This window comes from Semicossyphus pulcher, unplaced genomic scaffold, assembly GCF_022749685.1.
Source record: "Semicossyphus pulcher isolate SPU_LCO1_2020_fin unplaced genomic scaffold, fSemPul1.0.p SCAF_3, whole genome shotgun sequence".
Lineage (NCBI taxonomy): Eukaryota > Metazoa > Chordata > Actinopteri > Labriformes > Labridae > Semicossyphus > Semicossyphus pulcher.
The window spans coordinates 13,668,133-13,693,775 of record NW_027211704.1 but is presented as its reverse complement, the minus strand read 5'-3'; the positions used below and the strand labels follow the sequence as shown (position 1 = coordinate 13,693,775).

General features: G+C 42.2%; 1 protein-coding gene across 2 annotated transcripts in view; it reads right to left on the bottom strand.

Annotated features, from left to right (window-relative positions):
- grm2b (glutamate receptor, metabotropic 2b) overlaps positions 1–18,346 on the bottom strand; it is a 29,472-nt gene extending 11,126 nt beyond the window's left edge. The window contains exons 1-2 of one of the 2 annotated variants that reach the window (XM_069677866.1): positions 17,922–18,346; positions 12,375–13,011 (exon numbers count right to left, since the gene is read on the bottom strand). In XM_069677866.1, the coding sequence (XP_069533967.1) occupies positions 12,375–12,884 (510 nt within the window). In that variant the 5' untranslated portion in view covers positions 12,885–13,011; positions 17,922–18,346. Of the gene's footprint in view, positions 1–12,374; positions 13,070–17,921 lie in introns of those variants that run through there. The other variant, XM_069677867.1, reaches the window with a different exon arrangement.
- Between the last annotated feature and the right edge of the window lie 7,297 nt (positions 18,347–25,643).

The following is a 25,643-nucleotide window of genomic DNA, read 5'->3' as shown; positions in this document are numbered from 1 at the left end:
TAGGCTCAATCACCATTGTGTTACCTCATTTGGTGATAGATAGTGACTTAACAGACATTTATTTACATGAAAATCTTCCAGATTATTACTTTAAGTAAACAAACTACTCCTCATTTCAGAAGTATAACCTCTAGGGCACTGGTTTAGCTCAGTTGGTAAGGCAGGCGCCCCATATACAGAGGTTACAGTCCTCGATGTTTGACTCCCGATCTGTGATAATTTAGTGTCACACCCCACTCTCTCCTCCCCACATTTCCTATCTCTCTTCTATCCTGTCAAATAAAAGCAAAAAGCCAAATATATATATGTATATTTCAGTTTACTCAAGTTGTTGTCTTAATTATATTAATGGTCTCATAACCATTACAGGGTATATATCACGCTGATTATGGCAGTGCGTTGCATATTCAGGCTCTTGTTTTGGTTTAATTTAGTAGGTTTATTGGTGCAACAGAGATTGTTTTCTATGATGTACTATATTAAGGAGAGGTTATGTATGCCCCCGACCCTGCTGTGTTCAGTGTAACGCAAACTGTACCAGTGGAGTCTCTTAGCATCGCAAAGCTCAATGGATGCATTTATTGGATTACGTCCTTAAAGGATTATACAAGGATGATTATTCATAAGATTGTTTGTCCCAAATATTCAATTAGGTGGGTAGATAGATACTTTATTCATTCCAGAAGGGAAATTAGATTGTAATAGCAGGTTAAAACATCGAACGTTTTGAATAAAGTAGTTATGTATCTTTACTTTATATCCTATGGCAGATTATGACAGACTCCTGAGTGAGGATCCAGTTTGATTATTCTCACAGTAACCTGATGTTTTCCTGTCTGTGATTGCACTGCCTCTAAAATAAATCAAATCTGGGACTATTTTTTTCATATCTGGCGCTGCACTGTAGCTGCTCTGTAATTCCCAGCCATATTATTCCGTATTATTTTAGTTTATCGTACATCAATCATCAATTCTGTTAACTCCTTTAAATCCTCATTATGTGTCTTTTTCTATTGTTTTGCATTTCTTTTAATCGTTGTCTTAAAGCGTTCTATGGTTTATGCAAATCACTCTGAATTGCCTTGTTGCTGAAGATGCTTTGTAGATACATTTTAACTTTGCCGTCTAAAGTAAAATACCACCTCCACTTCAAAATGTGTTCTGATTATCGTTTGTTGAATGATGTATGTGCAAGTCTGTTTTCATTTTCATCTGCTGTAGGAGGAAAGTTTCGTTTGCTCGCCTAAATCTGACTTTAAGATATGCAAACATCCTGCGTGCGGCAACTGAACTTTTGAAATGAAGAATATTTGCATATTCATAGATTTTCTGGCTCTTTGAACAATGAATGAGATTTCGATTTTGATATCTTAAAACATGTTGTGATTGGATCTTTAACGGGAAACAAGAAAACACAAGGATCACATGTGTAGGTTTATTTTTCTCCCTCACTTTAAAACACCAGTTTTACTGTCACCACATGTTCCCTTTATGACAAAAGAATTACACCACAAACAGCCCATGAGAAATATATAACATGTGCTTAAGGTTTACAGTGTGCAGTGTTTACAGCTGCTCACCTCACACTATGTAGCACTCTCCTGTGACTCTTATATATTCTTTATATATATATATATATTCAATACAGCGCAGGTGTCTTTGTGTCAATATCTGTCCAGTAAATATAATCACCATTGAAACTGATGCTTGAAATGTTGTGAATCAGAAGCATCGTGAGGAACAGTACTGTGCGATTCCAGGGGAGGGAAAATAAGAGACACCTGGAGCACGGGCAGCCTCTTACTCATGTGTCTGTCATGTTTTTTTTCGACATGGAAAACCCATCTGTGTGTCCCCGAGGTCCGTGTCACGCTGAGCCCTACAGTAGATACAGTAGATGGCATGCAGAGAGAGAAAGTTCAGGATGTAGTGCAGCAGCACAGCCACTTACCAGAGGTGATGCATGTGATGCATAATGGATTTAATGCACGTTGCAGCTAATTTTAGAACGGGGATTTGAGATGTGTTAGTGAAATGTGACTGGGGGAATTTAAAGCAAAACCTTAGATACAAAAATATATGTCCAAGGTGAATCATATCAGTCTCTACCTAACATTATTATTGGAGCTGTTTGGATACAAATACCAATATTGGAAATTCTTCAAATACCTAAAATGTGGTATCGAGTATCGACAATAATCTACCCTCAGTTATCTTGTTTCTCTTGTCAAACTACGGAAGCCCTCAGCGGACATGCATCCATACATTTTATTTGCACCGTCTCCCTTGATAACAAGTAATTTCCGGTCGTTTTCTCGAGATCTCGACTTATTTCTCACGTTATCTCGAGATGACACCGCTGCACCGCTGTAATGTCAGATGATCATAACTCCTAACCCCAGAGTCGCAAAGGCACAAAACAAACAAAGAAACAGGCTTAAAGTTGTAATCTCGAAGATCTCAGTGTCGTTCTCTTTGGCGGCACCTATGGTGATAAACGGTAATTGCGGGAGCACACTTCCCAGATATCCAGACAGTGTTGCATGTGTGATGTCCACGGTCAGCTCCAGTTGTAACTCTTGATTTTCCTCGGTGAGGGTCGCTTTCCTTTTTTGACTGTTCGCCTTCATCTTCATCTTTGGATTTTCACTTATTTTTGAAGTTGTATCTGTAGTCATCGATATTTTCTTTGTTCGTTCAGCCATAGTAGATTACTGTTTACTCGCAACACTTGCAGACACCTGAAACGCAGCTACCTAGCTCCGCCTACCCTCTCTGGCAGACCAACCACTGCTGGGTGATGGAAAACGCGTCACTAACTGGGCTTGTGATTTTTTCAGAGAGAAAACCAGCTTTGTTTTCCAGAGATAACAAAAAAAAACAAGTCGGGATCTCGAGAAAACAACCGGAAATGACTCGTTATCACGGTAAAAGTAAATAAAATGTATGGATGCATGTCCACTAAGGGCTTCCGTATAAAACACTAGCATAGTCAGCAAAAATATATATTATGTCTGCAACCAAGAACTACTGTTTTATATTGGTAAAAAAGTGCTGCTTACAGGTAAATGATTATGTGACATGAACAAACTAAAACAATGTGGGTCTAGAGGAGAGTGTAAGGATATTTAAAGCAAGCAAAATGTAAATGTATATTGTTTATGTCCCTAAGACAGGGTACTGTCTGGGTATCAGGAAGGATTTGGATCTCTAGTTTCTAAAAATAAATGTGTTCAAGCACACAGAAGTTGAATTCAGATCTTATTTGTGCTTAATATATAACGCTTCTCTCATTGCAGTACTTTCAAAACGCCGTCTTATTCCAGAAAGAAACACAGATGTACAAACAGTAGCCCAAATTCTCTGTGCCAAGCTTGGGTAAGGTCCAATTTGAGGATAATCTAGTTCAGTGTCTGATGATGAGATTTTTTCCCGTAGAAGAGAGATCACACAGAAATGCACCGATGAGATAAATAACAAAGATGCAGATAACACATTCACTGATAGAGCCCAGCATCAAGGCTGAATCGGGCTGTAGTGGAGTGTAAAGAAACACCACCACAACAGTGTGATTTAATTGGCCCTGCAGCATCAAATACATACGTCCTAAATCCATCGTCCTAAAGATTTATTTCTCTGCTCATCCACTCGGATCTAGTTTGTTCTCTCTAAGTCAATTTGAAGCAAACCCGAGCGCCAAGTATGAAGTCCTTCGTCAGTATGATTGCTCTGCCTCGCTCCGTCCAAGGCTGATTCTTTCAAATGGGAAATTGGATCAGCAACTCTGCAGCAGCAGCGCCGCTCACCTCTGATGCATTTGCTCGTTTGCATTTGTTTTTTTGCACAGTGATCTCTCAGCCCGGAGTTCATCTTGAATTTTCTTACCCACTTCGAGTCAAGGAAGAACACAGCGGGAGCTGCAGAGACTGTTTAATTGCCTGTGCTGTTTTATCATATATCTGTTGGATCAGCCGACCATCTGTCCTACTGCTGAGGAGGATTATTTTAGATATGAAGCAGCTTTGTTGGATCCTGGAAGCCCCCAACCCACACAGACACCAGCAGGTTTCAAACAGGAAGACGTGTTATTTAACGGGGAGACAAATTTAAGTTTTAATTAAGTGATTTGTGCTTTGAAAAGGTGGCTGCTTGCTGTTTGTAGCTTTTTGTGGAACTACAGTTTATCAATCTGATCCTTACATATTGTGCAGCACTTTGTTGCCTGGCATATTAGCATGAAAATATCTTGTTCTTATGTAAAAGGGTCCGTCGCTTCTCACTTATTTATTATACATGCAGAAACTTGAGGAGTGATGAGATAATATCTTAAACACGAGCACCTAGCCGGACCCTGCAGGTGGATGCTGGGGCTGCAAGTATGGGCGCAGTACGGGTGCAGGGCAGCGGTGGCAATGACAGAGCAGAGGGAGAGACTTAAATAGATGCCAAATTGAGAGGAAGTGATTGTCAGGTGACTGTGGAGAATGACGCATGTCAAGTGTGAAATCAGTGCTCGCTAGCTCGCAGGTGTCACCTTTTTTGTGACGATATATATATTTTTTGTATGAGCTCATCCTTCAGTCCGAGTGGATGTTTCGGGTGCTGAGACACTGCGCTCACAAGAAAGGAAGGGACATGAGGTCACAGAAGCCTTGACCTATGACCAGTGTTGTGACCAAGTCATCTTTGCTCAAGTCCCAAGTAAGTCTCAGGTCATTTGGTCCAAGTCTCAACAAATCTGGAGTCGTGTTTTTTGGTCATGTCAAGTCAAGTCCTTTGTTAAGGCAAGTCAAGTCCCGAGTCACGTCACTTTTTTCCGCCCAAGACACATCACTCTTACCTGTATTATCCTGTCTTTATAAAGAGAAAATACAAGGTGTTAGTAGCCCGTCTAATAATGATATTGTTGGCCAGTTTATATAACCTGTTCAAAAAGTATGACAGTGAATTGTATCTGTATTCTCTTGGCACAGACGCAGCCATGATGATGGTCTGCTCTGAGACCGTATTCAGTAGTAACGAGTACGACTGATGAGGCTTCTCTTTGGGGAAAAAACATCAGGTTGCGTGTTGCCATAGTGAGGAGTTTGACTGACAGCTAGTCATCCAATCATGACAATCACATACCGGGGAGCTTTTTGAGTCGTCCAGTCATGATTCCCAGTTTGCGCTGCGTACATACTTAACAGTTAGACATACTTTCATATTTAACAGCTAACATTCAAGCTTATGAACACACTCAAGTCATCCGAGTCATCATGCCTCAAGTCAAGTCTCAAGTCATTTATTTTTTGTCAAGTCAAGTCGCAAGTCATCAAAACATCATCTCAAGTCCACATCTCCGCCTCTTACCACCAAATGGAAACAGCTCATTCTTGAGTCCCTTTACATTTGTGCTAAACTTAAGTTAACCTAACCCTGATCTTCTCCTAAACTTTACTAAAGTGCGTCTGCTGAGGAGCTCAAACCACAGATGATATTTAAGGCGTAAACCCCGGTCTCATCCACCTCCCTGCGGCTCGCTTGTGACACATAAACATCGCGCTAGATTCCCTCAAATAAAGTCGCCTCTGAAGATTATTCAGGCGGTGATGACAAAAAGTAGTAAAATGTAAATGTTATTTCCAGGACGCGGGGTTGACAGAACGTGTGATTGTGATCAAAGGATATGCACAAATGATTGAATGTGATGTGATGTAATGTGAGGTTTTGTTTAGTGAAGGTTAGAAAAGGCCGAGATATTTATGTAGCACACACGCCTGAACTAATATCAGAGCGACAAAGCAGCCTTCATGTATGCAGGTATGTTTCATACATGAGGCCACACTCTGTATATTCTTGTCGGTGGGTCGTAAGATTAGCTCGAGGATAGCTGCAGAGAGAGAGAGTGCGTTGGTCTGCCTGCATGTGCTATTTCAGTAGACAATTCTTCACATTAAACTTACATCTATTATTTCCTCCCACCAGCAAAACAATGCTCACCACAAGAGACCTTTTGAACTACTCTCAAGTACAAGGATGCATCTGTGAGAAATGTTGCTCTTTATGATCTGCTCGGCTTCACACTCAGAAAGTATCCCTTCTGGCACATGTGAAATAAACTGGATGAGTCCAGTAATTTTTTTTATTGGGTTGGGCGTGCAGCTCTCCTGTCAAACAATCTTAAGCACGGTTCTAAACAACAGGACAGGTTCGAAGCACACACTGCTAATTTATTCCTGTGATACCGTGTGAAAAAACATCAGCTCTAAGACGGGCGAGATGAAGGGAAATGTGTCTGGAAATCGATAGGCGAGGGATATTATTGACCGCGCTGGTCCTGACTCTCGCCAACCTTCCAGTCATTTCATGTTTCCCTTCACTCCGAATGACATCCTGATGTGCTAATTAGGGAGCGAAGCCGTTTCCTCAGAATGTGCTAAAACTTCCAGTTCAAAAATAACAGTCTCTCTGAGAGGAGACGAGGAGTGAGAGTTGAGTGGAGTGGAGCGGGGAGGAGGGGGGGTTCAGCTACAATATCACAAGATAAACAAGACCCCTTTTTGAAGTTAACACCAAAGCAGGCCTTTTTTTTTTTCTTCCCCACCCGACTCATTCAGCGAAGACGGAAACACAATAAAGACGAGCCCTCCCCAGCTGCTCCGCACGACACATCAGCAGACTTAATAAAGCACCGCAAACCAACAATATCAAGCATCAGTACACTGTACTGCAGGACAGATATGAATTCTTATAACCTCAAATTATTGAGGAGCTTCCCGGGAGCTGCAGCAGTGTTTCTACAGTTTGTCTAACGGTCACGAAGGATTCAGTGGGTGTTTTATACTTTTTAGGACATTTCATTTCAAAGTGAAATATTACACTTTTTTTTTTTTACTGTACTGAAGAGTTTTACTTCAGATTTACTCTTTTTAAAATTTTTTACTGTTACCTCACATTAACACAAATATTTATTCTTTATAGTCCTTAAAAGTGCAAAACAGGCCCATTACATCAGCTTTGATACATTTAAGAGGGGCTGCACGGTGGTGCAGTGGGTGATGGTACCTCACAGCTAAAAGGTTCCTAGTTGGCATCCCGAAGTGGCTCCTCTCTGTGCAGGAGTTTGCATGTTCTCCCTGTGCATGTGTGGGTTCCCTCCTGGTGCTCCCTCAGTCCAAAGACATGCTCGTTCATCGGTGGCTCTAAATCAGGGGTTTCCAACCGCCGGTTTGCAGGCCGGTACCAGGCCATGGGTTGTTTAGTACCAGGTCGCGAAACCCAATAGGTGTCTGTGACATTCCAAACATACACGGAGTCAGAACAGTCGCATGGGCTGTGCGAAGTGTGCAACCGCACTGGGCCTTGCGCCTCGCAGCAACACTTCAAAAGTGGCCCAATTCGTGAAAACCGCGGACCTGGCAACCCTGGCTTTGCATCACAAGACGTGATAACTTTGTTTGATCACGAAGCCAGATGCTCCTCGACAGCTCTGTGTTTATCAGTGAAATATAAGAACTGCACAGCATATGGACCTATGACAGCATGTGGAGACGAAGTTTATTCGTTAGCTGTGCACACACAGAACGGTGTCATATCTGCTCCTTTCCCAACATCTGTCTCCTCTCCGCGCGCATGATAACTAACAGGGAACCACAGCTCTAAACTGCTCTAAACTGACTGGGAGCGTCTGTCTCTATGTGTCAGCCCTGTGATTGACTGGCGATCAATTCAGGGTATACCCCCGCCTCTCGCCCAATGACAGCTGGGATAGGCTCCAGCTCCCCTGTGACCCTGCACACGATGAGTGGTATAGATAATGGATGGATGGATGTACATTCATGGTGCATTTTCACTGATTTTGCATTATTGCACGCCACACTCACAACTTCAACTAAGATGGGAGGGACATTAACAAATAGAAGATTTCTTAGTGTTTGCATCGGGGCATATCATGCACAACAGATGCAACATGATGAAAACGACGTAAATAACATACAAAGGCAAAACAAACAACAGATGGAAACTTGACCGCGGGAGAAGAGGCGTGTAGTGAATGTGGCGTCTGTTACCAACAGGGAGATTTTGTAGCAACATGGACGAAAGTGAACCGGCCAACATGGCCGACAATGTCGGAGCAGATTTGGCGCAGCGGGACATTCCCTAATTGACTTATTTACACATCGCAGCAAAGTCAGTGTTTATTATTTTCATTAAAGTGATTTTATTTTAAGTTTATTTGAAGGATTTAGTCTCCCATATACAAGGTTCAGTTAACTTTGCACAGACACACCTGCTGTTTTTACATTTATACTTCTGCAGCCTCTGTTTCATTTTAGGGGCAGTCTGACGGGAGAACAGCTGTAACACTGCTGCCATATGACCTGTTTCATTCACAGGAAACAAGCCTTTTTTGTGTGCATGTGCTTTAAATTCTATAGGGATGCACACCCTTTTCAGTGTGGATGTGTGCTGGAAGTTATTTGCATGAAGTCCATGTTGAAGACAAAAGTTGTGAAAATGCCTCCGAGCAGTTTTTCAGCTTCTTATTGTGCGAGTGTGAAAGAAATCTTTTTTTAAATGTTACTTCTGCAGGAAAAGTGTGGGACTAGTTCAGTGTGATTCTTTTTCATTATGTCTCCATGTGGGTAATGCTCGGTTAAATTCATAAGTGTAAAAACATGTAGGCTGTTAGGACTGAGTCATCTTTCATGGTCCATTCTATACAGCTAACAACCCAGATGGCGACAGATTCAACAGTGAGGAGATGAGGAAAACCGGGATGAGTAAGAAGATGATGAAAGCGGCCAAAATATTGCCGGGCTAATTATGAAAGGATCCTTTTGAGGCTGAGGAGAAACTGGCTCGCCTCCCACCGTCTTTCCCACAACTCGTCCTTGGCCCCGTCACAGGCAACTAGCAGCCTCCTCTCCAGAAAGCAGGTGGAAACGTCCCTGCCAGCCAATCGAGATGCACCCCACAGATGGGAAAAGCAGAGTTTCCTCGGGACCGTCCCTGGCACTCGTCCTCCACAGTTTTATAACGCTCTTCATCGCCACAAAGTGCTTCTCTGGGATAAAGAGGGGCTGTGTAAATCAGTGACCTCTCAAAAAAATCCCACCATGGGCTGCTCTCGGCTCTCACGGCTCGATTCATTAAAGCGCCCAGGCTCTGACTGGAGGCGCCAACAAAGAGACTGTTGAGTGCAGTGACAGTAGAGGTATGTACTCAAATTCATACAAAACACTCAAAAGGAAGAGGTTTCTTTTTCACGCTTTACGACTGTGTGGTCGCCTCATTCACAAGGAGACACACACACACATACACACACACACACATCATCCTTTTGAGGCTTAAAAACATGCTGTTCTTTTCTCAAAGCATCACCAACAATACAGGAGGAGAAAATCTATAACATCCTCTTCTTTCAGGAAGCCCTGAGTGTAATAGGGGCTTGAAAATGATTCAAGCTTAGGGGAAAGTGGACGTCCTCAGAGCGGGGCCGCTGGAAGTCAGTCTGAGAAAAAGTCAGTCCATATAATGACGTCATACTTTCTGCTACACAAAAACATTTTTTTTATCATTTTAATCACATAGCATCACTTTGCAGGAAGTATCATAAAAGAAAAAAAATCTGAAAAAAATCTGAAAAAAATCATAAGTACCGGTGTACTACTATAAATCCCTGTTAAAAGGGGGGAAAAGGGTTTTTTAATGGTTTAACAATGGTATCAGGGGTTGCTAAAGCACCCTCAGCACTCCACTTCCTGTGACTTAGTCTTATCTGTCTGTTCTGTTTGTTCTTATTCAGCTTAATCTTGGTTGCATGAAGCATTCATTACTGCAGACTTCTGGTAAAATCTCTATGGTTGTATTGTTAAAAAAACTGGGTTACGAACTGTCCATATACATCTTAGCATATAGCCTGGTATGTAGAGACTTGATAGATTAAACTGTAAAGATAATGTACTAATAAACATTCTACCTGAAAGGATTCAAATGTCGTTTAAAGGAGTAGTTAAAATGTCCTGAAAGTTAGATGAGAAGTTCAATACCACTCTTTTAGCTTATGAAGCAGTTTTACTAACATGCTAGCTACAGTCAGGAAATTGTTAGCTAAAGCAGTTAGCTCAGCTAACTAGATGTGTTTACCCAACAGTTCTTGAATGATTCAAGAGAGAGGCATACGATGTGTGGATCAGGGACATTTGGAGGGACTTTAATAAAGAACCATGCTAGCTGCTTCCCAGTTGCTAACCTATGCTAATGCTAGCGTATCTCCTTTTTGTAGCCTAGTTTTTAACAGATAGACACGAGATTGGTGTCCAGCTCCTCAAAATGAGAGTGCACGAAATCATCACAAATGAATGTTTAAGTAAAAAGGACACGGGTGTATTTAAGTTACAGTATAGCCTGTGGGTGAATTGTTGTAGAAAGACAACAAAAAGTCTGACTTTTTCAACTGATTTATCAAGTTTAACCACCTGATTTACTAATTTTCCACAGTTAGTAGGACAAAAGGACTCTTAATGTGACTTTCAGGGGGACCTGCTACATTAAGAAGTGTAGGTGGTAATGTCATAATGATAATGTAGCTTTAGCCTGTGTGTCCATGGTTTGTGAACTTCTATTGTACTGTAATGTATTTGGTTTTATTGGGATCAAATTGTGTTTTATTGTTCATCTGTATTAGTTTTGTGCCGTGTTGTTTCCCGACTAAAATACTTAAATTCCACCCCTTCTGTTGGTCATCTGAGGAATCATCCACATCATTATATTACATTCGACCCTGATGACAAACTTTTACTCCAAACATCTCAAACTGAGCATTTAATACATTCATCAACATCACAGCTTACAGCTCTGCTCAAGGCCCACAATACCAACACCTTCATTCAGCATCAGCTCTGGTTAGACTGCATGAACACTGCTGCATATTCATTAGCAGTGATTCAGACACAGTTTCAGGTGTAATATAAATATTCATGGATGCTCAGTGTACGTCATGTGCGAACATTTCAAACATTAGTCACACTGCATGTGTAACCGGGTTTTTATTGGCTTTGCCCTTTGAGGGAAGTGTTCATCCATCACAACATTTAAGATACACAACTTGTGCTGATGTAGAGAATTACTGTGGAGGAGACGAGCTGCATTTAAAGGAAACAGCTGTTAATCTTCTGCCACTCATTAACTTCTTACTGCTATACAATTGGCAAAGCAAATTAAGTCTCTGTGACAAAAGAATCAGGACAGCCTCTAGCAATGGGCTAAAATGCTAATAAAAAGTACCCCCACATGCATATTATCTTTGCGATACATAAAAGGATAGAGCTTAACCTGTATGTTTAACCTGTGTGTATTATAGATGTGCTGTGAGTTGAAAATTGAATAGAAAGTGAAACCAAATGAAGCCTGCCGTCTTTTTCCCACTAACACCCAGTGCATCATGGTAATTATGGTGTGTGAGGGCAATGTGAATTAATTAATTTGCTCATCTGCATCGCCTCTGGCAACCTTTCATCTGTGTGTGAAAGGTCAGTTTTCTTTGCGAGGCAGAAACGAAGTCTCTGACAAAGTGACGGATGTCTGTGTGAACGCTCAGACAGATCCGTCCCAGGTGGGTTCTTATTCCAACCAAAGAAAAATCTCTGCTGAAGCCTCGGTCCCCCCGGCTCGGTGAGATGCAAAGTATTTTCAGTAATTATTATGTATTTGTGGAGGTGTGCAGGTGAAAAATTAGGATCTGAATCAGTTATGAGACAGAAAAATGGCACCTAGCAGTTACACTTAGACCCAATCAAAACAAAGAAATCCTAAATCTAATGCGAGAAAGGAAGAATAAGTATTGGATGATTCAAACGCGCTGTAATTGAAGTCATCACAGCAGAAGTGCTCCCGACCTGCAGGGGGGGCTCGAAGTGAATTAGCTTTATTTTTCATAGGAGAAAGTGAGAAAGAGAACAGGCACCGGCCATTTCTACCCCCCGGGGGCCTGAAAACCTTGTCCTCCCAGCAGCCCAGACATCCTTTGGAAACAATTTTCTCTATAGAATATATCTGACCAAAATTCAGCTCTACTTAGCGCCCCCTTCAGGCCTAGAGAATGTCCGTTGTGAGGACTGGATTTGCATTTTTGTGCTGCATTTGTTTCCTGACTTTGTGTGTTTCTGACTTTGCACCATTTCTGGATTTGCACAAATATGCTGTTCATGCATTTGGTTTGGCTTTCTGCAGCATGTTTTTCTCATTTGCAGCACAATTCTGACTTTTGTATTCTGAATTCTTCTCCAAATAAAAATCCTGACGGCCCTTGTGATTAATGTTTAGTTGATGAAAACAAATGCAACCAAAACACAGAATTTCGAGAGATATAACAATGTGCCTTGCTTTACCTGAATGGAAACATCGCTGTAGGATCCCCCGATGACCCCAGAGATGGCCAGTGGAACCTCGTTCTGGATGGGCCTGGAGCCGTCCGGGCAGATGAAGCCGGGATCCTGCACCTTAGTGAGGGAGGCCCTGACAAAATCTAGAGACTGCTCCAGCGCGTACATGTCCTTGGAGCAGGTGTCCAGGATGTGGGCTCCCAGCTGGAGTCCGGGGAGGATGCGATCACTTGAATTAATCTCATCAAGCGCCAGCAACATGGCCTCCAGTCTCTGGATCCCTCTCTCCGCATTGATTTTCCCACAGTCCTCCGTCCCCTCACCTTTGTGGTGCACCGGGAACAGGCCTCCGATCACCAAGTCGCCATCCAGGATGATCTCTCGTTTGGCCGCGGGGGGTAATCTGGAGATGCTGGGCAAGACTCCTAGTATGAGGAGCTCCAGCAGGAGCATGTGGAGAGGCCAGTAATGGGCTGAGATGGCCAAAGGCCTGGGGCAGAGCACTACGCTCAGCATGGCAGGACCGGGGAGCGGGGAGCGGGGAGCGGGGGTGGTTGAAGAAGAGAGGAGAAGAAGTTCACAGGGTCTGCAGGAGGAGCGCTTTCAAGTGTTCGCTCGGTGGGTGCAGCATGTTTGATACTTCCTGAGTGAAGAAAAAGAAAAGATAATTAGACGGTTAATATTGCATGAAGCCTATTTCAATATCTACCTACCTACTGCATGTATTTGTGTATGTGTATCTATCTGTTGGTCGATCTGTCTACCATTGAACAGAATTGAAAATGTGTTATGGACTTTCTACGATCCACTTTTTGCCCACAGAAAAACTCCCAAACCTTTTTTTGCCCTTGTCGAGTTCTCTCATAAGAATCTAAACTTTCTCTTGTAAGTTTCTCGTATCGATTTTTGCCTGAGCTGCTATTCTTTCTCTGGGCCTAATGCGATCTATAGAAATGTTAGAGAAAAATAATGCTTTTATTGGACGCTCTGCTCCGTCAGGGGGGTGAAATGGGGCCACACATCTCCTGAGTTACTGTTTGAGCACAGAGACTTCAGTGTGAAATATAATCACTGCGGTTTTATCTGAAAGACGAACTGGGAGTTATCGCTGCCGAGTGACCACATCAAACATTTCGAGATATTTAACGCACCTTTCAAGTGAAGCGTAATTTCCAAAGCTTACAACCGAGATATCACTTAAACGGTGGTTCTCCTCAATGGCTGGGGTTGCCATGGAAACATGGTTGGGTAAGGAAAAGAAATAAGGGTCGGACTGCAGGGAAGTGGGCAGCGAGACATGTATCATAATACGGATTCCCATCGTGTGGAGGGTTACAGGTTCCCGGCTCACCGGGAGTTGTTATGATGTCTGATTGGGGAGGTGGGCTGGTTCAATCACAGAGCGCTCAGAGAGGGAGGGGAGGGGGCCCAATCCTGCTTCTTTCAAACACACTCATTCATGGCATTCATCAAACACAGGTCCAACACACAGATTGATTTAAGCTGCTTCACACAGACGCCAGACTTCTAATGACTCGAGTTTTATCTACATTTCTTTATCATAGAGTTTATCTGCGGTATTGATCACATTAATTGAAAGTCAGAGGGGTGCACAGATCGTGTGTGTGTCTGGAGTGTAAAATTCCTGTTCAGAGGAGCCACGCTGGTGCTCGGATTATTGGATGTGCAGCCGCTCCCCCTCTCCATTAACAAGCAGTGGGGAGCTTATTAGTGACTTCTCCTGTTTGTCACAGTGTTGCCGCTGACATTATGACATTACATGCAAATCAGCTGCACTTGTAAACTCAAATACAGATGCAAAAATAGTGGAGCCCTTCATAGTCGCTTTATTCAGTCTGAGCGGGTCCTGGTTCCAACACACCAGCTCGAGCAGCTGCACCCAGATAAGTTCATCTCGGTTGTGTGCGTGTGTGTGCGCGCGTGTGTGCGACATTTGAAGAATACCCTGTGACATCCGAGGAGCAGTAAAAGTTACAAACAACAGAGAACACCGGGAGGAAAAAGTTTAATGAATGCAGACTATCGGCCCAGATAAATATTACATTAGGAGGAGGGAAAAACTTTATGGTACAGTGAGGAAGTATGGAAGCTCCCGGAGAGTAAGTGCAGAGATAAAAAGATAAAGTAGATAAACTACCCTTTGTTGCTTTTGTTTTTTGGTGTTTGAAGGTTTTCTTCTTAAAATGCTTAATTCACAAGAAACAATAGAAAGAAATGTAAGTTTCTCAGTAAGTTTTGTTCTGTGTCTCTGCTGCGTGGATGCACGGCCTGATCTGCAACGTGTGCTTAACTTGCAGGAGCACACTGATGCAGAGTAAAAGTTTGCAAAGCATTTTTAAGGTCAGTTGTAGGGCAGTAAAAGATGTATTAATCACTGATAACAACCAGAGTGTTTCACAGTACGGCTCTTTAAGTACCAGTGGTGGACTCGCGCTGTCAGCGGGGCAGGGGCAAAACATTAGAAAGGGCAGCAGCTGCATGCAGACAATTTCGAGCATGTATACAGACAGCGTGTATAGAGTGTATATGAGCTTAAATTGCTCGTTTTCTATGCATTCCTTAAAGATGCAGTCGTTTTTAAGGGTGCCTTAGAACAGTGGTTCCCAACCTGGGGTCTGAGGGCGGATCGCTGGGGGTGCGCGAGGCTTTGTCTGATTGTCAAGATTGGATGTGCACATGTGCACACTTGATAACCAAAAGTCTGTTCAACTATTTAAGAATATATATTTCTGGTCCTCATTCAGATATAGTAGCTACTTTGTAGGCCACACCTCTGCGAACTACAGGCTGATTGGTGTTCATTTTTGCCAATAAAGAATTGGAATCACTTTATTGTTTTGGTGTTCGTGTGTGTGGGCGAGAGGGGCTCAGCCTTTCTTAGATACAAGCAGGGGGGGCTCCAAGGACAAAAGGTCGGGAACCACTGCCCCAAAGAGCACTTCTTGACTTTATTCTCAACCGGAGATGCACCCTGGAGGGCACTTTGTGATGCTTTATCTGTCGTATGGGTCACCAGAGGGCACTTTGTGATGCTTTATCTGTTGTAGGGGTCACCAGAGGGCACTTGTGCCGCCTTTTTCTTTCAAAAACGGGGAAATTTGTGTGGGGGTCATTAAAATGATTGACAGCTTTCACCTTTTTTTGCTTTGCAGTTTCCTGCTAGGTGCCTGTAGCGATCGTTTTTGGGACATGTACATGAGGAAGAAAAATCTGAATCTGAAGAAACCCCTAAAACAGAGACTTAAATTAGAAAACAGCTAACTGACATCTGATTTTCTTTGTTTCCCACATTAAACAAAAATAAATACATTCGGCCTGTTTTGAAAGAACGGGGTGCTATACAGACGGGGGTCACGCCACATTTGTCTTATTATTAGACCCAAGGTGAGAGAGTCACATGGAGGGTTCAACATTATACGTCTAATTGCTCCTCCGTGCTGTCTGCTAAGGCAGATGGGGGCTTTCTGGTTGCAAAGATGAGGTCACACAGCGGATTAATGGTCCAATAAGGAACAGCCAATTAGGCAGGTCTATAGGTCACAGTGAGGCTGGGGGTCTAGAGCAGCCTCTCAAAGCCTTTAAGAAGTGCAAACAAATGCTGGACAGTTTGAAATACAGCCGGAGTGAACATACAAGCAGATTTATATCGACAGGCTGCAGTGTTATCAGCTCGCCTGAGTGTTCAGTCTCAGCCTCTGATTAGTCATAAAGCAGCTCCTATCGCTGCTCGGATCGCATCATTAAAAGCATCTCCATGTGGAAACGGCTGTCACGCTCACACTCAGCCGCTCGCTCCCCACATGTCTGAGCACAATATTCCCTCTGAAAGGAGAGTTCAGAGAGAGAAGGCGGCGGGCTTTACGCAGCTTTGAACCAGCGACCGCCAACCAGGACGGTGTTTTATCAACATTAGCATAAAGCAGCTTTGACATGATTCATTATGTCTTCTGGAAATATGGCTGATGAGTCACTGCAGCTGATTGGCTCATTCGGTCGCAGTACTATGTATGTATGGAGAAAGAGCTGGAGATGAGGGACTGACCACCTGTTTGGTATTGTTGACAGTGAACGTGCAGAATGAACCTGTGTGAGGTGTTATTTATGATCATTTCAATGACATCACCTCAAGCTGACAGGCTTTGCTTTCAGGCTTGTGTCTGGTGAATTGTTCATGACGTGACATTACATTTTATAGTCTAACACATGAATCATTAGGCTGAGTAATAACCGCCTAAACACATGTCCCATGAGATCTATCTAAAACATTGCTTCTCGTTGTTTACATGGCTAACGTGATAGGAGGTGCCATCCTGTAAAACTCATGTTACGTGACACTATTACAACAGAAGTGAGAATAGAAATAATAATTTTATCTGTAAAGCACCTTTTTGTAAACACTCACAAAGTGTTTGTACAAGTAAAATAAAAATACTTACAGAAGGAAACACAAATGCTAAATTATAACCGGTAAAAAACAACAAAAACAATTAGAGAAGATGATTAAAGAAAAACTACGACTGCACCAAGAGTCAAAAAGTAAGCGAGTCAAAGTGACACAAGACAAACCACCTGAAACGTCTATTATGACCTTTGATCCCTTAATTGGCTGGAACCAGCCCTTCAAAATAAAAGTACAATATACACCCCTAATGAAGCATAAAGATAGGACTGATGACACCACTAATTATTTCCATCATTCTACCATCTCCAGTCGGGACACAGTTTATCCCTCCACCTGGACGTGTCAGCTGAAGGAATTAGGAAGCCTCTGCGGTGGCCGGCGGCCAGCTGAGTGTGAATCTGAACATAGATCGAGTGCATCATTTCATCAGAAATAGCACAGGGGAATCTGGTTATCAGGCTGTTTATCTGCAAAAACAACAGATGATTTTTATAACAGGGCTGGAATCGCACCTGGATGTTTACACACAAACAAAGCTCATAGGTCTAAATGACTGAGAGACACGCTGTATGTGATAACTGAATGATGTCCAGCATCTAACAATACCCTGAAAATAACATCCACAGAGGCATGGTGGAGGTATCACTGTCAGATGAATCCAGCTGCTGCATCACATCCTGTCTGATCAACAATTTCATGAATGTGGAAGCTTAATGTGTTTGATTTTAACCTGCACACACTTTCATGAATGTTACTGAGAGGAAGCACATCACTCACGCAGCAGGGTGCAATCACATTGTTTTAGTGCGCTGACTGAGAACAAAAGCTGTGGTTGGTTTGAGTTTATTATGTAATTTCTAGTTGAGATAATTGTGACCGTGCTGCAGATTCTCTCGGGTCAAGTGGGAGACAAGTTTACACATTTATCACTCAGGAGTTAGTTCAGTTTGCTTTTGCATTGAGACACTGGAGATGTGCCAGAAATGCGTAATAATGCCTTACATTCAGCTGATTATAATAATGGATGTATTGGCAGAGAAGTTGACGTTTTAAGATATATGAGGAAAAATGCAGAGGCGAAGTCTGCGTTTAACCATGCTAAAATAAGTTTCTCATTGATCGTTTCTTACCTGATTGGAGCCCTAGATGTGTCTTCTCGTATATACCTGCAGGTCTTTCCCCCACAAGCCTCGCGACAGCAACACAGCGCGGATCTTCATGTGACGAGCGGACTCCAGATGTGGTTCACTCACAGCATGTTTCGCCGGGCAGCGGTTTGGATCTGTCCTTGGTTCTGAAGTCTCGCTCACATCGGCAAGTGTGGCAAACTCCTCTCTGTGCTCTCCAACTTGCGCCTGCAGCCAACACCGTGGGTAGCAAAAGCCCAAACACGGGAGTGATCTAACCTACCGCCCAGCAGTGCCCATATGTCCACCAGCAGCAACAGCGATGATGCTCGAAGGATTCTCCTCCTGTATGACACTACCGGCTGCACTGAGAGGCTATGAATTTTAATATAACTCTAATTACACATATTTCACTTCCTATTTATAGTGCTGTCTCGTTGGAAAGTTCGTCAAATCAACTTGAGAAGCAGACCTGTGGAGAAATCCTCGTGCAGCAGCGTCGGATCGCGCGCGTGCAGCCTCTCCGAGCAGCTCCACAGCTCTAATGAGCGCTGCGCTCTCGCCTCTCACAAACCTGACTGAGCTTCTCAAAGCGTCTGTTTGCAAGCGAGTTACAGCTCAGATACAAGAGGGACTCAAAAAAATAATTAAACCTATCTCACCAGAGAAGGAAGGAAATGTGCTGTTTAGGGAGTGAAGATGAAAACAACGCGCATTAAACTCCGAATCCCAAACTTCTCACATTTCGTCTTTTTGAGTGACTCACCACACTGCGTTCCCTTTGGAGCTCAGTTGAATGGTGTCAATCTAACTTTTAATAATGAACCTACCAAAAGATAAAAAAATCTTTCTAAACAAGCTCCACAAGGCGCTGCAGCTCTGCAGCTAAAATTAGAAAGATGAGAAAAGAGAAATGAGCATCAACTTTTTTTTGTTGTTTCTCTCTATGAAGGCTGGCCAGCTCCTCATTCACCTCCATCTCATTAAAACTGAATCACACTCCAGATGAGAGGCTCGGCACTTCACAAAGTAAAGAGGAGCAGTTTTTTTGTTTTTTTTTACACACAGAGAGTGACAATGTCCCACACACACACACACACACACATATTTGACAAAGGGAGAACAATCCACATCATTTAAAGGCACTTCAGTAACATGTGGGGAGAATGGAGGCATACTTGAGCTCAAGGTTAAATCAAACACACAATTCCTCCTCATATGTTTTTACATAAACCCTACCACATAAACATGTTTGTGAGATTCTCCTTCAAAGTACATGCAAAACAACCCTCTTCCTTTATTGATTTTTGCCTATTAACTATTTAAAATCTGTACATCCAGCAGTGCAAAGGTTATGGTAATACATGCAGCATGCAATTCTGCAGAAGAGCGTTCTGCAGACAATAATTCATGCAACAAACTGTGCACTTTTTTTTCTCATCCACAATATTACATCAGCAACATTCCTGTTGCATAATTAACGCGGAGTGCAGAAAAGGTCTGCTGCTCCAGTTTGTGTCCGTCTCAGTAACCCCGCTGCACTGTAAAAACACAAACAACCAAATCTAGGGAGCAAAAGTTCATCCACTGCTCACCTGTTTCTGTCACCTTCACAAGTTAAAGCCGCATCACCTCTCCGCTTCTCCTCACCCACACATACTAAACGCATCTCCCCGTTTTCTACCGTTTCATCCCCGTGCTAACAATAGCGACGTTGCAGTCGGAGGTTTGGGGGGGAAAGGAGAACTTTTTCTGAGTACTGTGGCAATTAAAATGACGAACAGGTCCTGCTTGTTGCGTAATTCCCCCTGCTAACACAAAGGGACCAATTTTCTCTTGGAATAGAATTGTAGTTTACATTACAGTGGCGGAGGGCATGTGGGTGGAATGCAGAGTTTAGATAGGAACATGCCAATTAATGTCGGGAGAAATTATAGAGGAGAGAGTAAAAAGCGTCCGCAGCCGGTGGTCAGTGAGCATCAGTCTGTCTGCTGCTCTCTTTGTGGCTTTCTGAACGTTAATGAGTGAAAAAATCTGAATAAAATCCACTTTTGAATGTGTCTCTGTGGTGTTTGTTTTGTGTAAATGTTCACAAGTATGGTAAACTCAGACAGGAAGTGATCAAACTGCATCTCTTCTTATCAGTGTTTTCGCCTCATCTGACTCACCGCCTTTATATTTCCTGTAAAACATATCAGCAGGGGTAAATCAGGTTCAGGTTTGGTTATAGCAGAATAAACTATACGAGAGTCAGCTTGATCAAATCACAAGAAAGATTTTCTTCTCCCTGCATTTCTACTTTTGATATGTCGCCATGCAGTTTGAGTTTTGTAATATCTCTGAAGATTCTGCTGGAAAAAGTGAAACGGAAGTGAATGGACATTGGTTTAAGGTGGTCAAAATAGTAAAAGGTTCATGAGAAAACAGCTGAAATACAAAATACATACATCTACTTAAGGGCCTGTGTCCACTAACAGAGAGTTTTTTGCACTGTCAGCGCCTATTTTCTATACAAACCCAGTGCAGTGCAGTGTTTTCAGCGCTCAGCGTCCTCAGTGCAAAAACACCCTCAGCGTTAGCTGTTGTTTGTCGTTGCACTCACAGTGTTCTCATTCGAAAATATAGTTCAACTTTTGGAACACCAGCACACTCGTCAATGTCACTTCTCCCTCACCGACCAATCAAAATGAAGAAGGGGCGGGACTTCTGATATCAACTTTGTCCATAACAATGGCGGGGGAGAAGCTAATCGTTTCGTTTTTTTGAGGATACAGTTTTCAGGTCAAGAGCTGCTGCTAATGTCAGGACATGACTCCTTTCCACCGTCCTGTTGTTTTTATGTTTTCTTTGTAAAATGTCATTACATAAAAGCAAATATTAGGCATGCAGAGCAATTTAAATCAGACTTAGGGCCCGCTCAAACAGAGCGCCTTAATGTGAGGCGCACCACACTGCCTTTTTTGTTGAATATGGTTAAAAAAAGAGCAGCTCGCCTAGCTGTCATTAATCTAACCGTTATATTGTAAACTTACAGAAGGCCTGCCTCTCCTTTCATCTGACTGGACAATCAGAAAAAAGGCCAGTGACGGCGGGAACTTTTTGGCTTTGAGTTGAAGTTTTTTCAACTCGAGGCGCTCAGAGCGTCTCCTCAAAAACGCGAGGCGCACAGAGCGGAAAAACGCGAGACGCTCTGCATTGCAAAAGCAGAGCGCAAAAAGCGTCCCTCTCATTGAAAACAATGACAAAAAAACGTGCCGGGCCCTTAACGGCCACTATTAAGGGAAGTGGAAGTTCCGCCAGACAACTTCCGTAACCTAGCAACAGTAACCGCTGGTGAGAAGCGTTCTGAAACTAAGATCATGGGCCGTATCAGCACAGAAATACACGTTAGTGGACACAGGCCCTAAACCAATCACATTTAACCCGGTAATCTTCAGTAATTTGGAATAAAACAGGTGTAAAAAAAAAAAGTGGAGCTATTACTGTCGACAGGAACAGTTCTCCAAAACTACAGGGATAATAACCCCAGCAATTTATAGCACAGCGGAATGACCCTTTAAATACCCATAAACACAACACTGTATCCCTTCCAGCTCAAAAGGCATGACCAGCCTTCATCGAGCCTCTGAGGTCAACACTGTTACACACAAATAATGTCATATCTAAGTCTACTTAGATTCCCGATGTCAGACCTGTGTGCACAGTAAATTAACCTGACGGCCTACAAATAATTCATAGATCAGCCTGGAGTCAGCGAGTATATAAGAGAGGAGTACATCCACTGCTCACACAGAGGATTTATAATTACACACACACAAAAAGCATCTCAGGCCATCACTCTGACTCCTAAAGCTCATCCATCTCCTTTAACTTCATCCTCTGGGAATTTAACCCCATCTTTCGAGTAATCGGCACTTAGATTAAAAATGGAAACACCCACTATAGATCATCTTATTTGTAGAACATTTGTCAGGTAAAAGCTCAGCATTCTTCCAATTAAGTCTCAGAAGCAACTCCAATTTAGAGTAAATTATAAATGAGGGATGCTGTAACAGGCTCGGTTTGTTTGTTTTTTTCAGTTTAACCGGCAATAGTCGATACAAATCCCTTTAATAAAGGCAGCTTAAGATCATTTTCTTCAGAGAGCATGCTGACAGTGTCCAAAGATGCAATTCAGACAAAAAAATCAACTATTTGAGAATTAGGATAACTGAGTTTACTGGATAATATTGTTTTGTAAAAACCCCAATCAGCTATTTCAAAGAATTGTCCCAGGTTTCCATCAGCTATACAGGTAACTCAAGCCCCTTTGCATACTCACTGCTCTCCTGAAAATCCCAGGGGCTGCATGTGAGAACACAAATACCGGAATCAATTGACCCGGACATTAAACAGACTTTTACCATGTTGGATTGCGGATGAGTCCTCCTCTTGACCTCTGACCTACACCAAACAGTCACAGAATAATTCCAGTAGTTAAAAACGAGTGCGACACAAACCATCTCCCGCTATGTGTTGCGTGTGTGAAAGGACACGTCCTGACCTGATTCTCCGGACATTGTTGGCAGTTCATGTGTGGAAACGGCTTTAGTAAGCCTACTAATTGACACAGATCCCTGATTGGATAAGCACCCCTCGAGCCACAGTTAGAGAGGAGATGTGGTATTGTAAGGCTGACTGTATCTTCTTGATTGTCTTGATTTTGATCTATTTAAGCAGTATTACATGAGAGGGACTGATGCTATACTGATCATCATCACGGCTGTGATTCGGTTGTAGGCACACAACAGTTATACAAAGCAGACATAAGACCAGGGGTGACCGTGCTTTTTCAGTGGTAGCTCCTAAATTGTGGAATGAGCTACCCACCCACGTCAAAATGGCCCCCACTCTAGAGACTTTTAAATCTTGTCTTAAAACGCATTTTTATTCCTTGGCTTTTAATCCAGCATGAGAGTTGTGTGGTCTCTGTTTGTCTTTTATTGTTTCTAAATCATTGGTTGTTGTTTTGTGTTTTATGTATTTCTTAGTGCTTTTATATGCTTTTATTTTTCTGTGTTTTTTAATTTTTTACTTTTTATATATTTATTTTAACATTTGAATTTTACTTATTTACTGTTTTTATCTGTTGAGACGCACTTTGGTAACCTTGCTGTTTTTAAAATGTGCTATATAAATAAAGTGGATTGGATTGGATTATACGAACGGCAAATAGTAGTTTTTGCTCCACCAACTCAACTAGTTCCACAACTTAACTGAAACTGGATTTTTGTTGCCAAGCAACCCAAACATTCTCCTGTACTCTGTGTCTACAGGTTACCACAGATCAGCTGTTTTTTTTATCATGTACATTTATCTGTATGTTTTCATTTATCATCAACCAGTGAAATTAGATTCTGCTGCGTGATTCAGAGGTACCAGCTTGATCAGTGTAGACATACACGGTCTTCTGTGATGTTAATTAACAGTATTCAGAACACCTGGCTGAGGCGGAGTGATACACAGAGTGAAAAGTCCCAGTGATGTTGTTCTCTGTATCAGCACTCATTGTATGTCCAATCAGATTAGCACCAGGCCGGAGGTCTGAACTAACTCTTGTATAATAATGTGTTGTCTTTATGTGTGTATGATAGCTGCAAAGATAGATCCACTTTGATTTAAACCTGGGCTGGATTAAAACATTAGCACTACTTGACGATAGCTTTAGGTTAGAAAAAGTACACCAAATGTAAACAGCATGATGGTTCGATTGTGTATCCTTTGCACGATGACAACTTCTCCTCAGTAAAGACTTTTTGACGTGATTTGATCAATATCAAATACACAATACACAGAACCATTTTTAGCCAGGTATGAGTAATTTGTCTGGAGAATCAAAGCTCACATTTGAGCTCAGAATATGCAAAGGCTGTTTACTTGAAACTGGCAAACTGTATACAGCTTTTCTCTCACTTAATTACACACGTGCACATCCCTTTGAGCCGCCTGCGCTCTCCAAGTGAGCGCGGCTCGCCGAGAGGAGCTCAGTGCAATCTCTTGTTTGTTGGAAGATAAAGGATATGGATATGACTGGACATACATTACAGGCTGTGGGTCATCAGGTGGTCTTTCAGGCTGCAGCTGCCATCTTTATTTCAGAGGGAACGAGAGAGAATAACAACAAGGGATAAAACTGAATCAGCTTGTGCAAAGAGACAGCAGATGGGGGAAAGGTTGAGAAAGGAACTGATGGCTAAACAGAAAAGGAATGAGTGTTGAGGGTAATTAGAGGACGCTACAGGCCCGATGTAGAGCGACTGGAAACGCAAAGCGGAGTCGCTGAGCTTTGCTTTCACGAATAGTGAAATTAACATTAATAGTCAGACCACTTGTCTCGTCATTTTTCTCCTTGAGTGACATTATCAGCAGGTTTCATGCTCACCATAATCATGTCCTCACTCTCAGAGGCGGACAGGAGGAGTGCAGGAAGAAGGTCATTTTGCACCCATTCACACGGAATATTTAAAAGCTAGTATGAGGAACTTATAGCGTTAACAGGCATTGAGAAAAATCCTTCTTCTCTTGTACATCCACATTAAAGGATGCACAACCCCATCACTGCTTTGCCAACAGCCTTGCAAAAATACACATTACATTTATATGCTTAAACACAGGAAAAGGAATAAAAAACAACAACAACAGAACACTCTTTAAGTTTTATGTGCTTACAGTCATTTCAGTGCCACTTCAGTTTGTAACATAGACTGTATAAAAGAGGCGGCGATGGCACCCACTGGTTTGATAACTCAAGTTTTTTTAAGCATTTTGGCTGTTGCCATCTTGTTTTTTATTTGGAACCAGAAGTGACCATATATGGACCTCAGGGCGGATACGCGTTGCCACGTCTCCATCCTTGTTGCCAGCCAAGTTTTGCACTGGCTTCACATTTAAAACCAAGAGGCCACGCCCACTTCTATCATACAATCTGTGGTTTGTTACGAACTTTAGACCCTGTCAGTATCTTTAATAAGTATCTTTGCATTAACAGATATCCCTGTATGTTATTCACAAACACACATTTTGCTAAAAAGTGAAGTTGAGCTTCCGTACAGCAAAATAAAGACGATTCATGAACAACTCAAACATTTCCAAAGCAGCAGAAAGCTCCAGCTGAAGATATCAAATATCCATAGAAATTCAAGTAAAATGCTTTGAATAACAAATACTCAGTTAATTCATCTTGTATCAAACATGATCACTTCTATAAAAAGGTTTCAAGTAACTCCGGCTACCTGAGTAAGTTCTGTGGACTTAAACTGGATCCTTTGTGTAACCGACGTCTTTAATAATTTCACGTATGAACTGTGCGATAAGCCTCATTCCTTTGAACCATCATTGTTGTCCAATAACTATTACAAACAATCCAATGGGACACACTCTTGCACTGGGTGACATGTCCCATTATTATGATGAATGTGGGCACTGTAGTTTTATGTACAGTTGGTGATAAATTTCCAGCTCTGCTGCTGAGAATACTCCCTAAAGCAACAAATGTGGATTAATCCGCTGCTAAAAGTAGTCCCAACAAAGGCACTATATAATCCATAATATTTACTTAAAACTACAGTGCCTGGATGGTAAAAGATATTATTTGATTTCTACAAAATGACCTGTTTTTAAATATTAACATCTCAAGAATGGGTTTGAAATTCGGTCTTAAAAAAAAACAAAAAACAGATTGTTAGT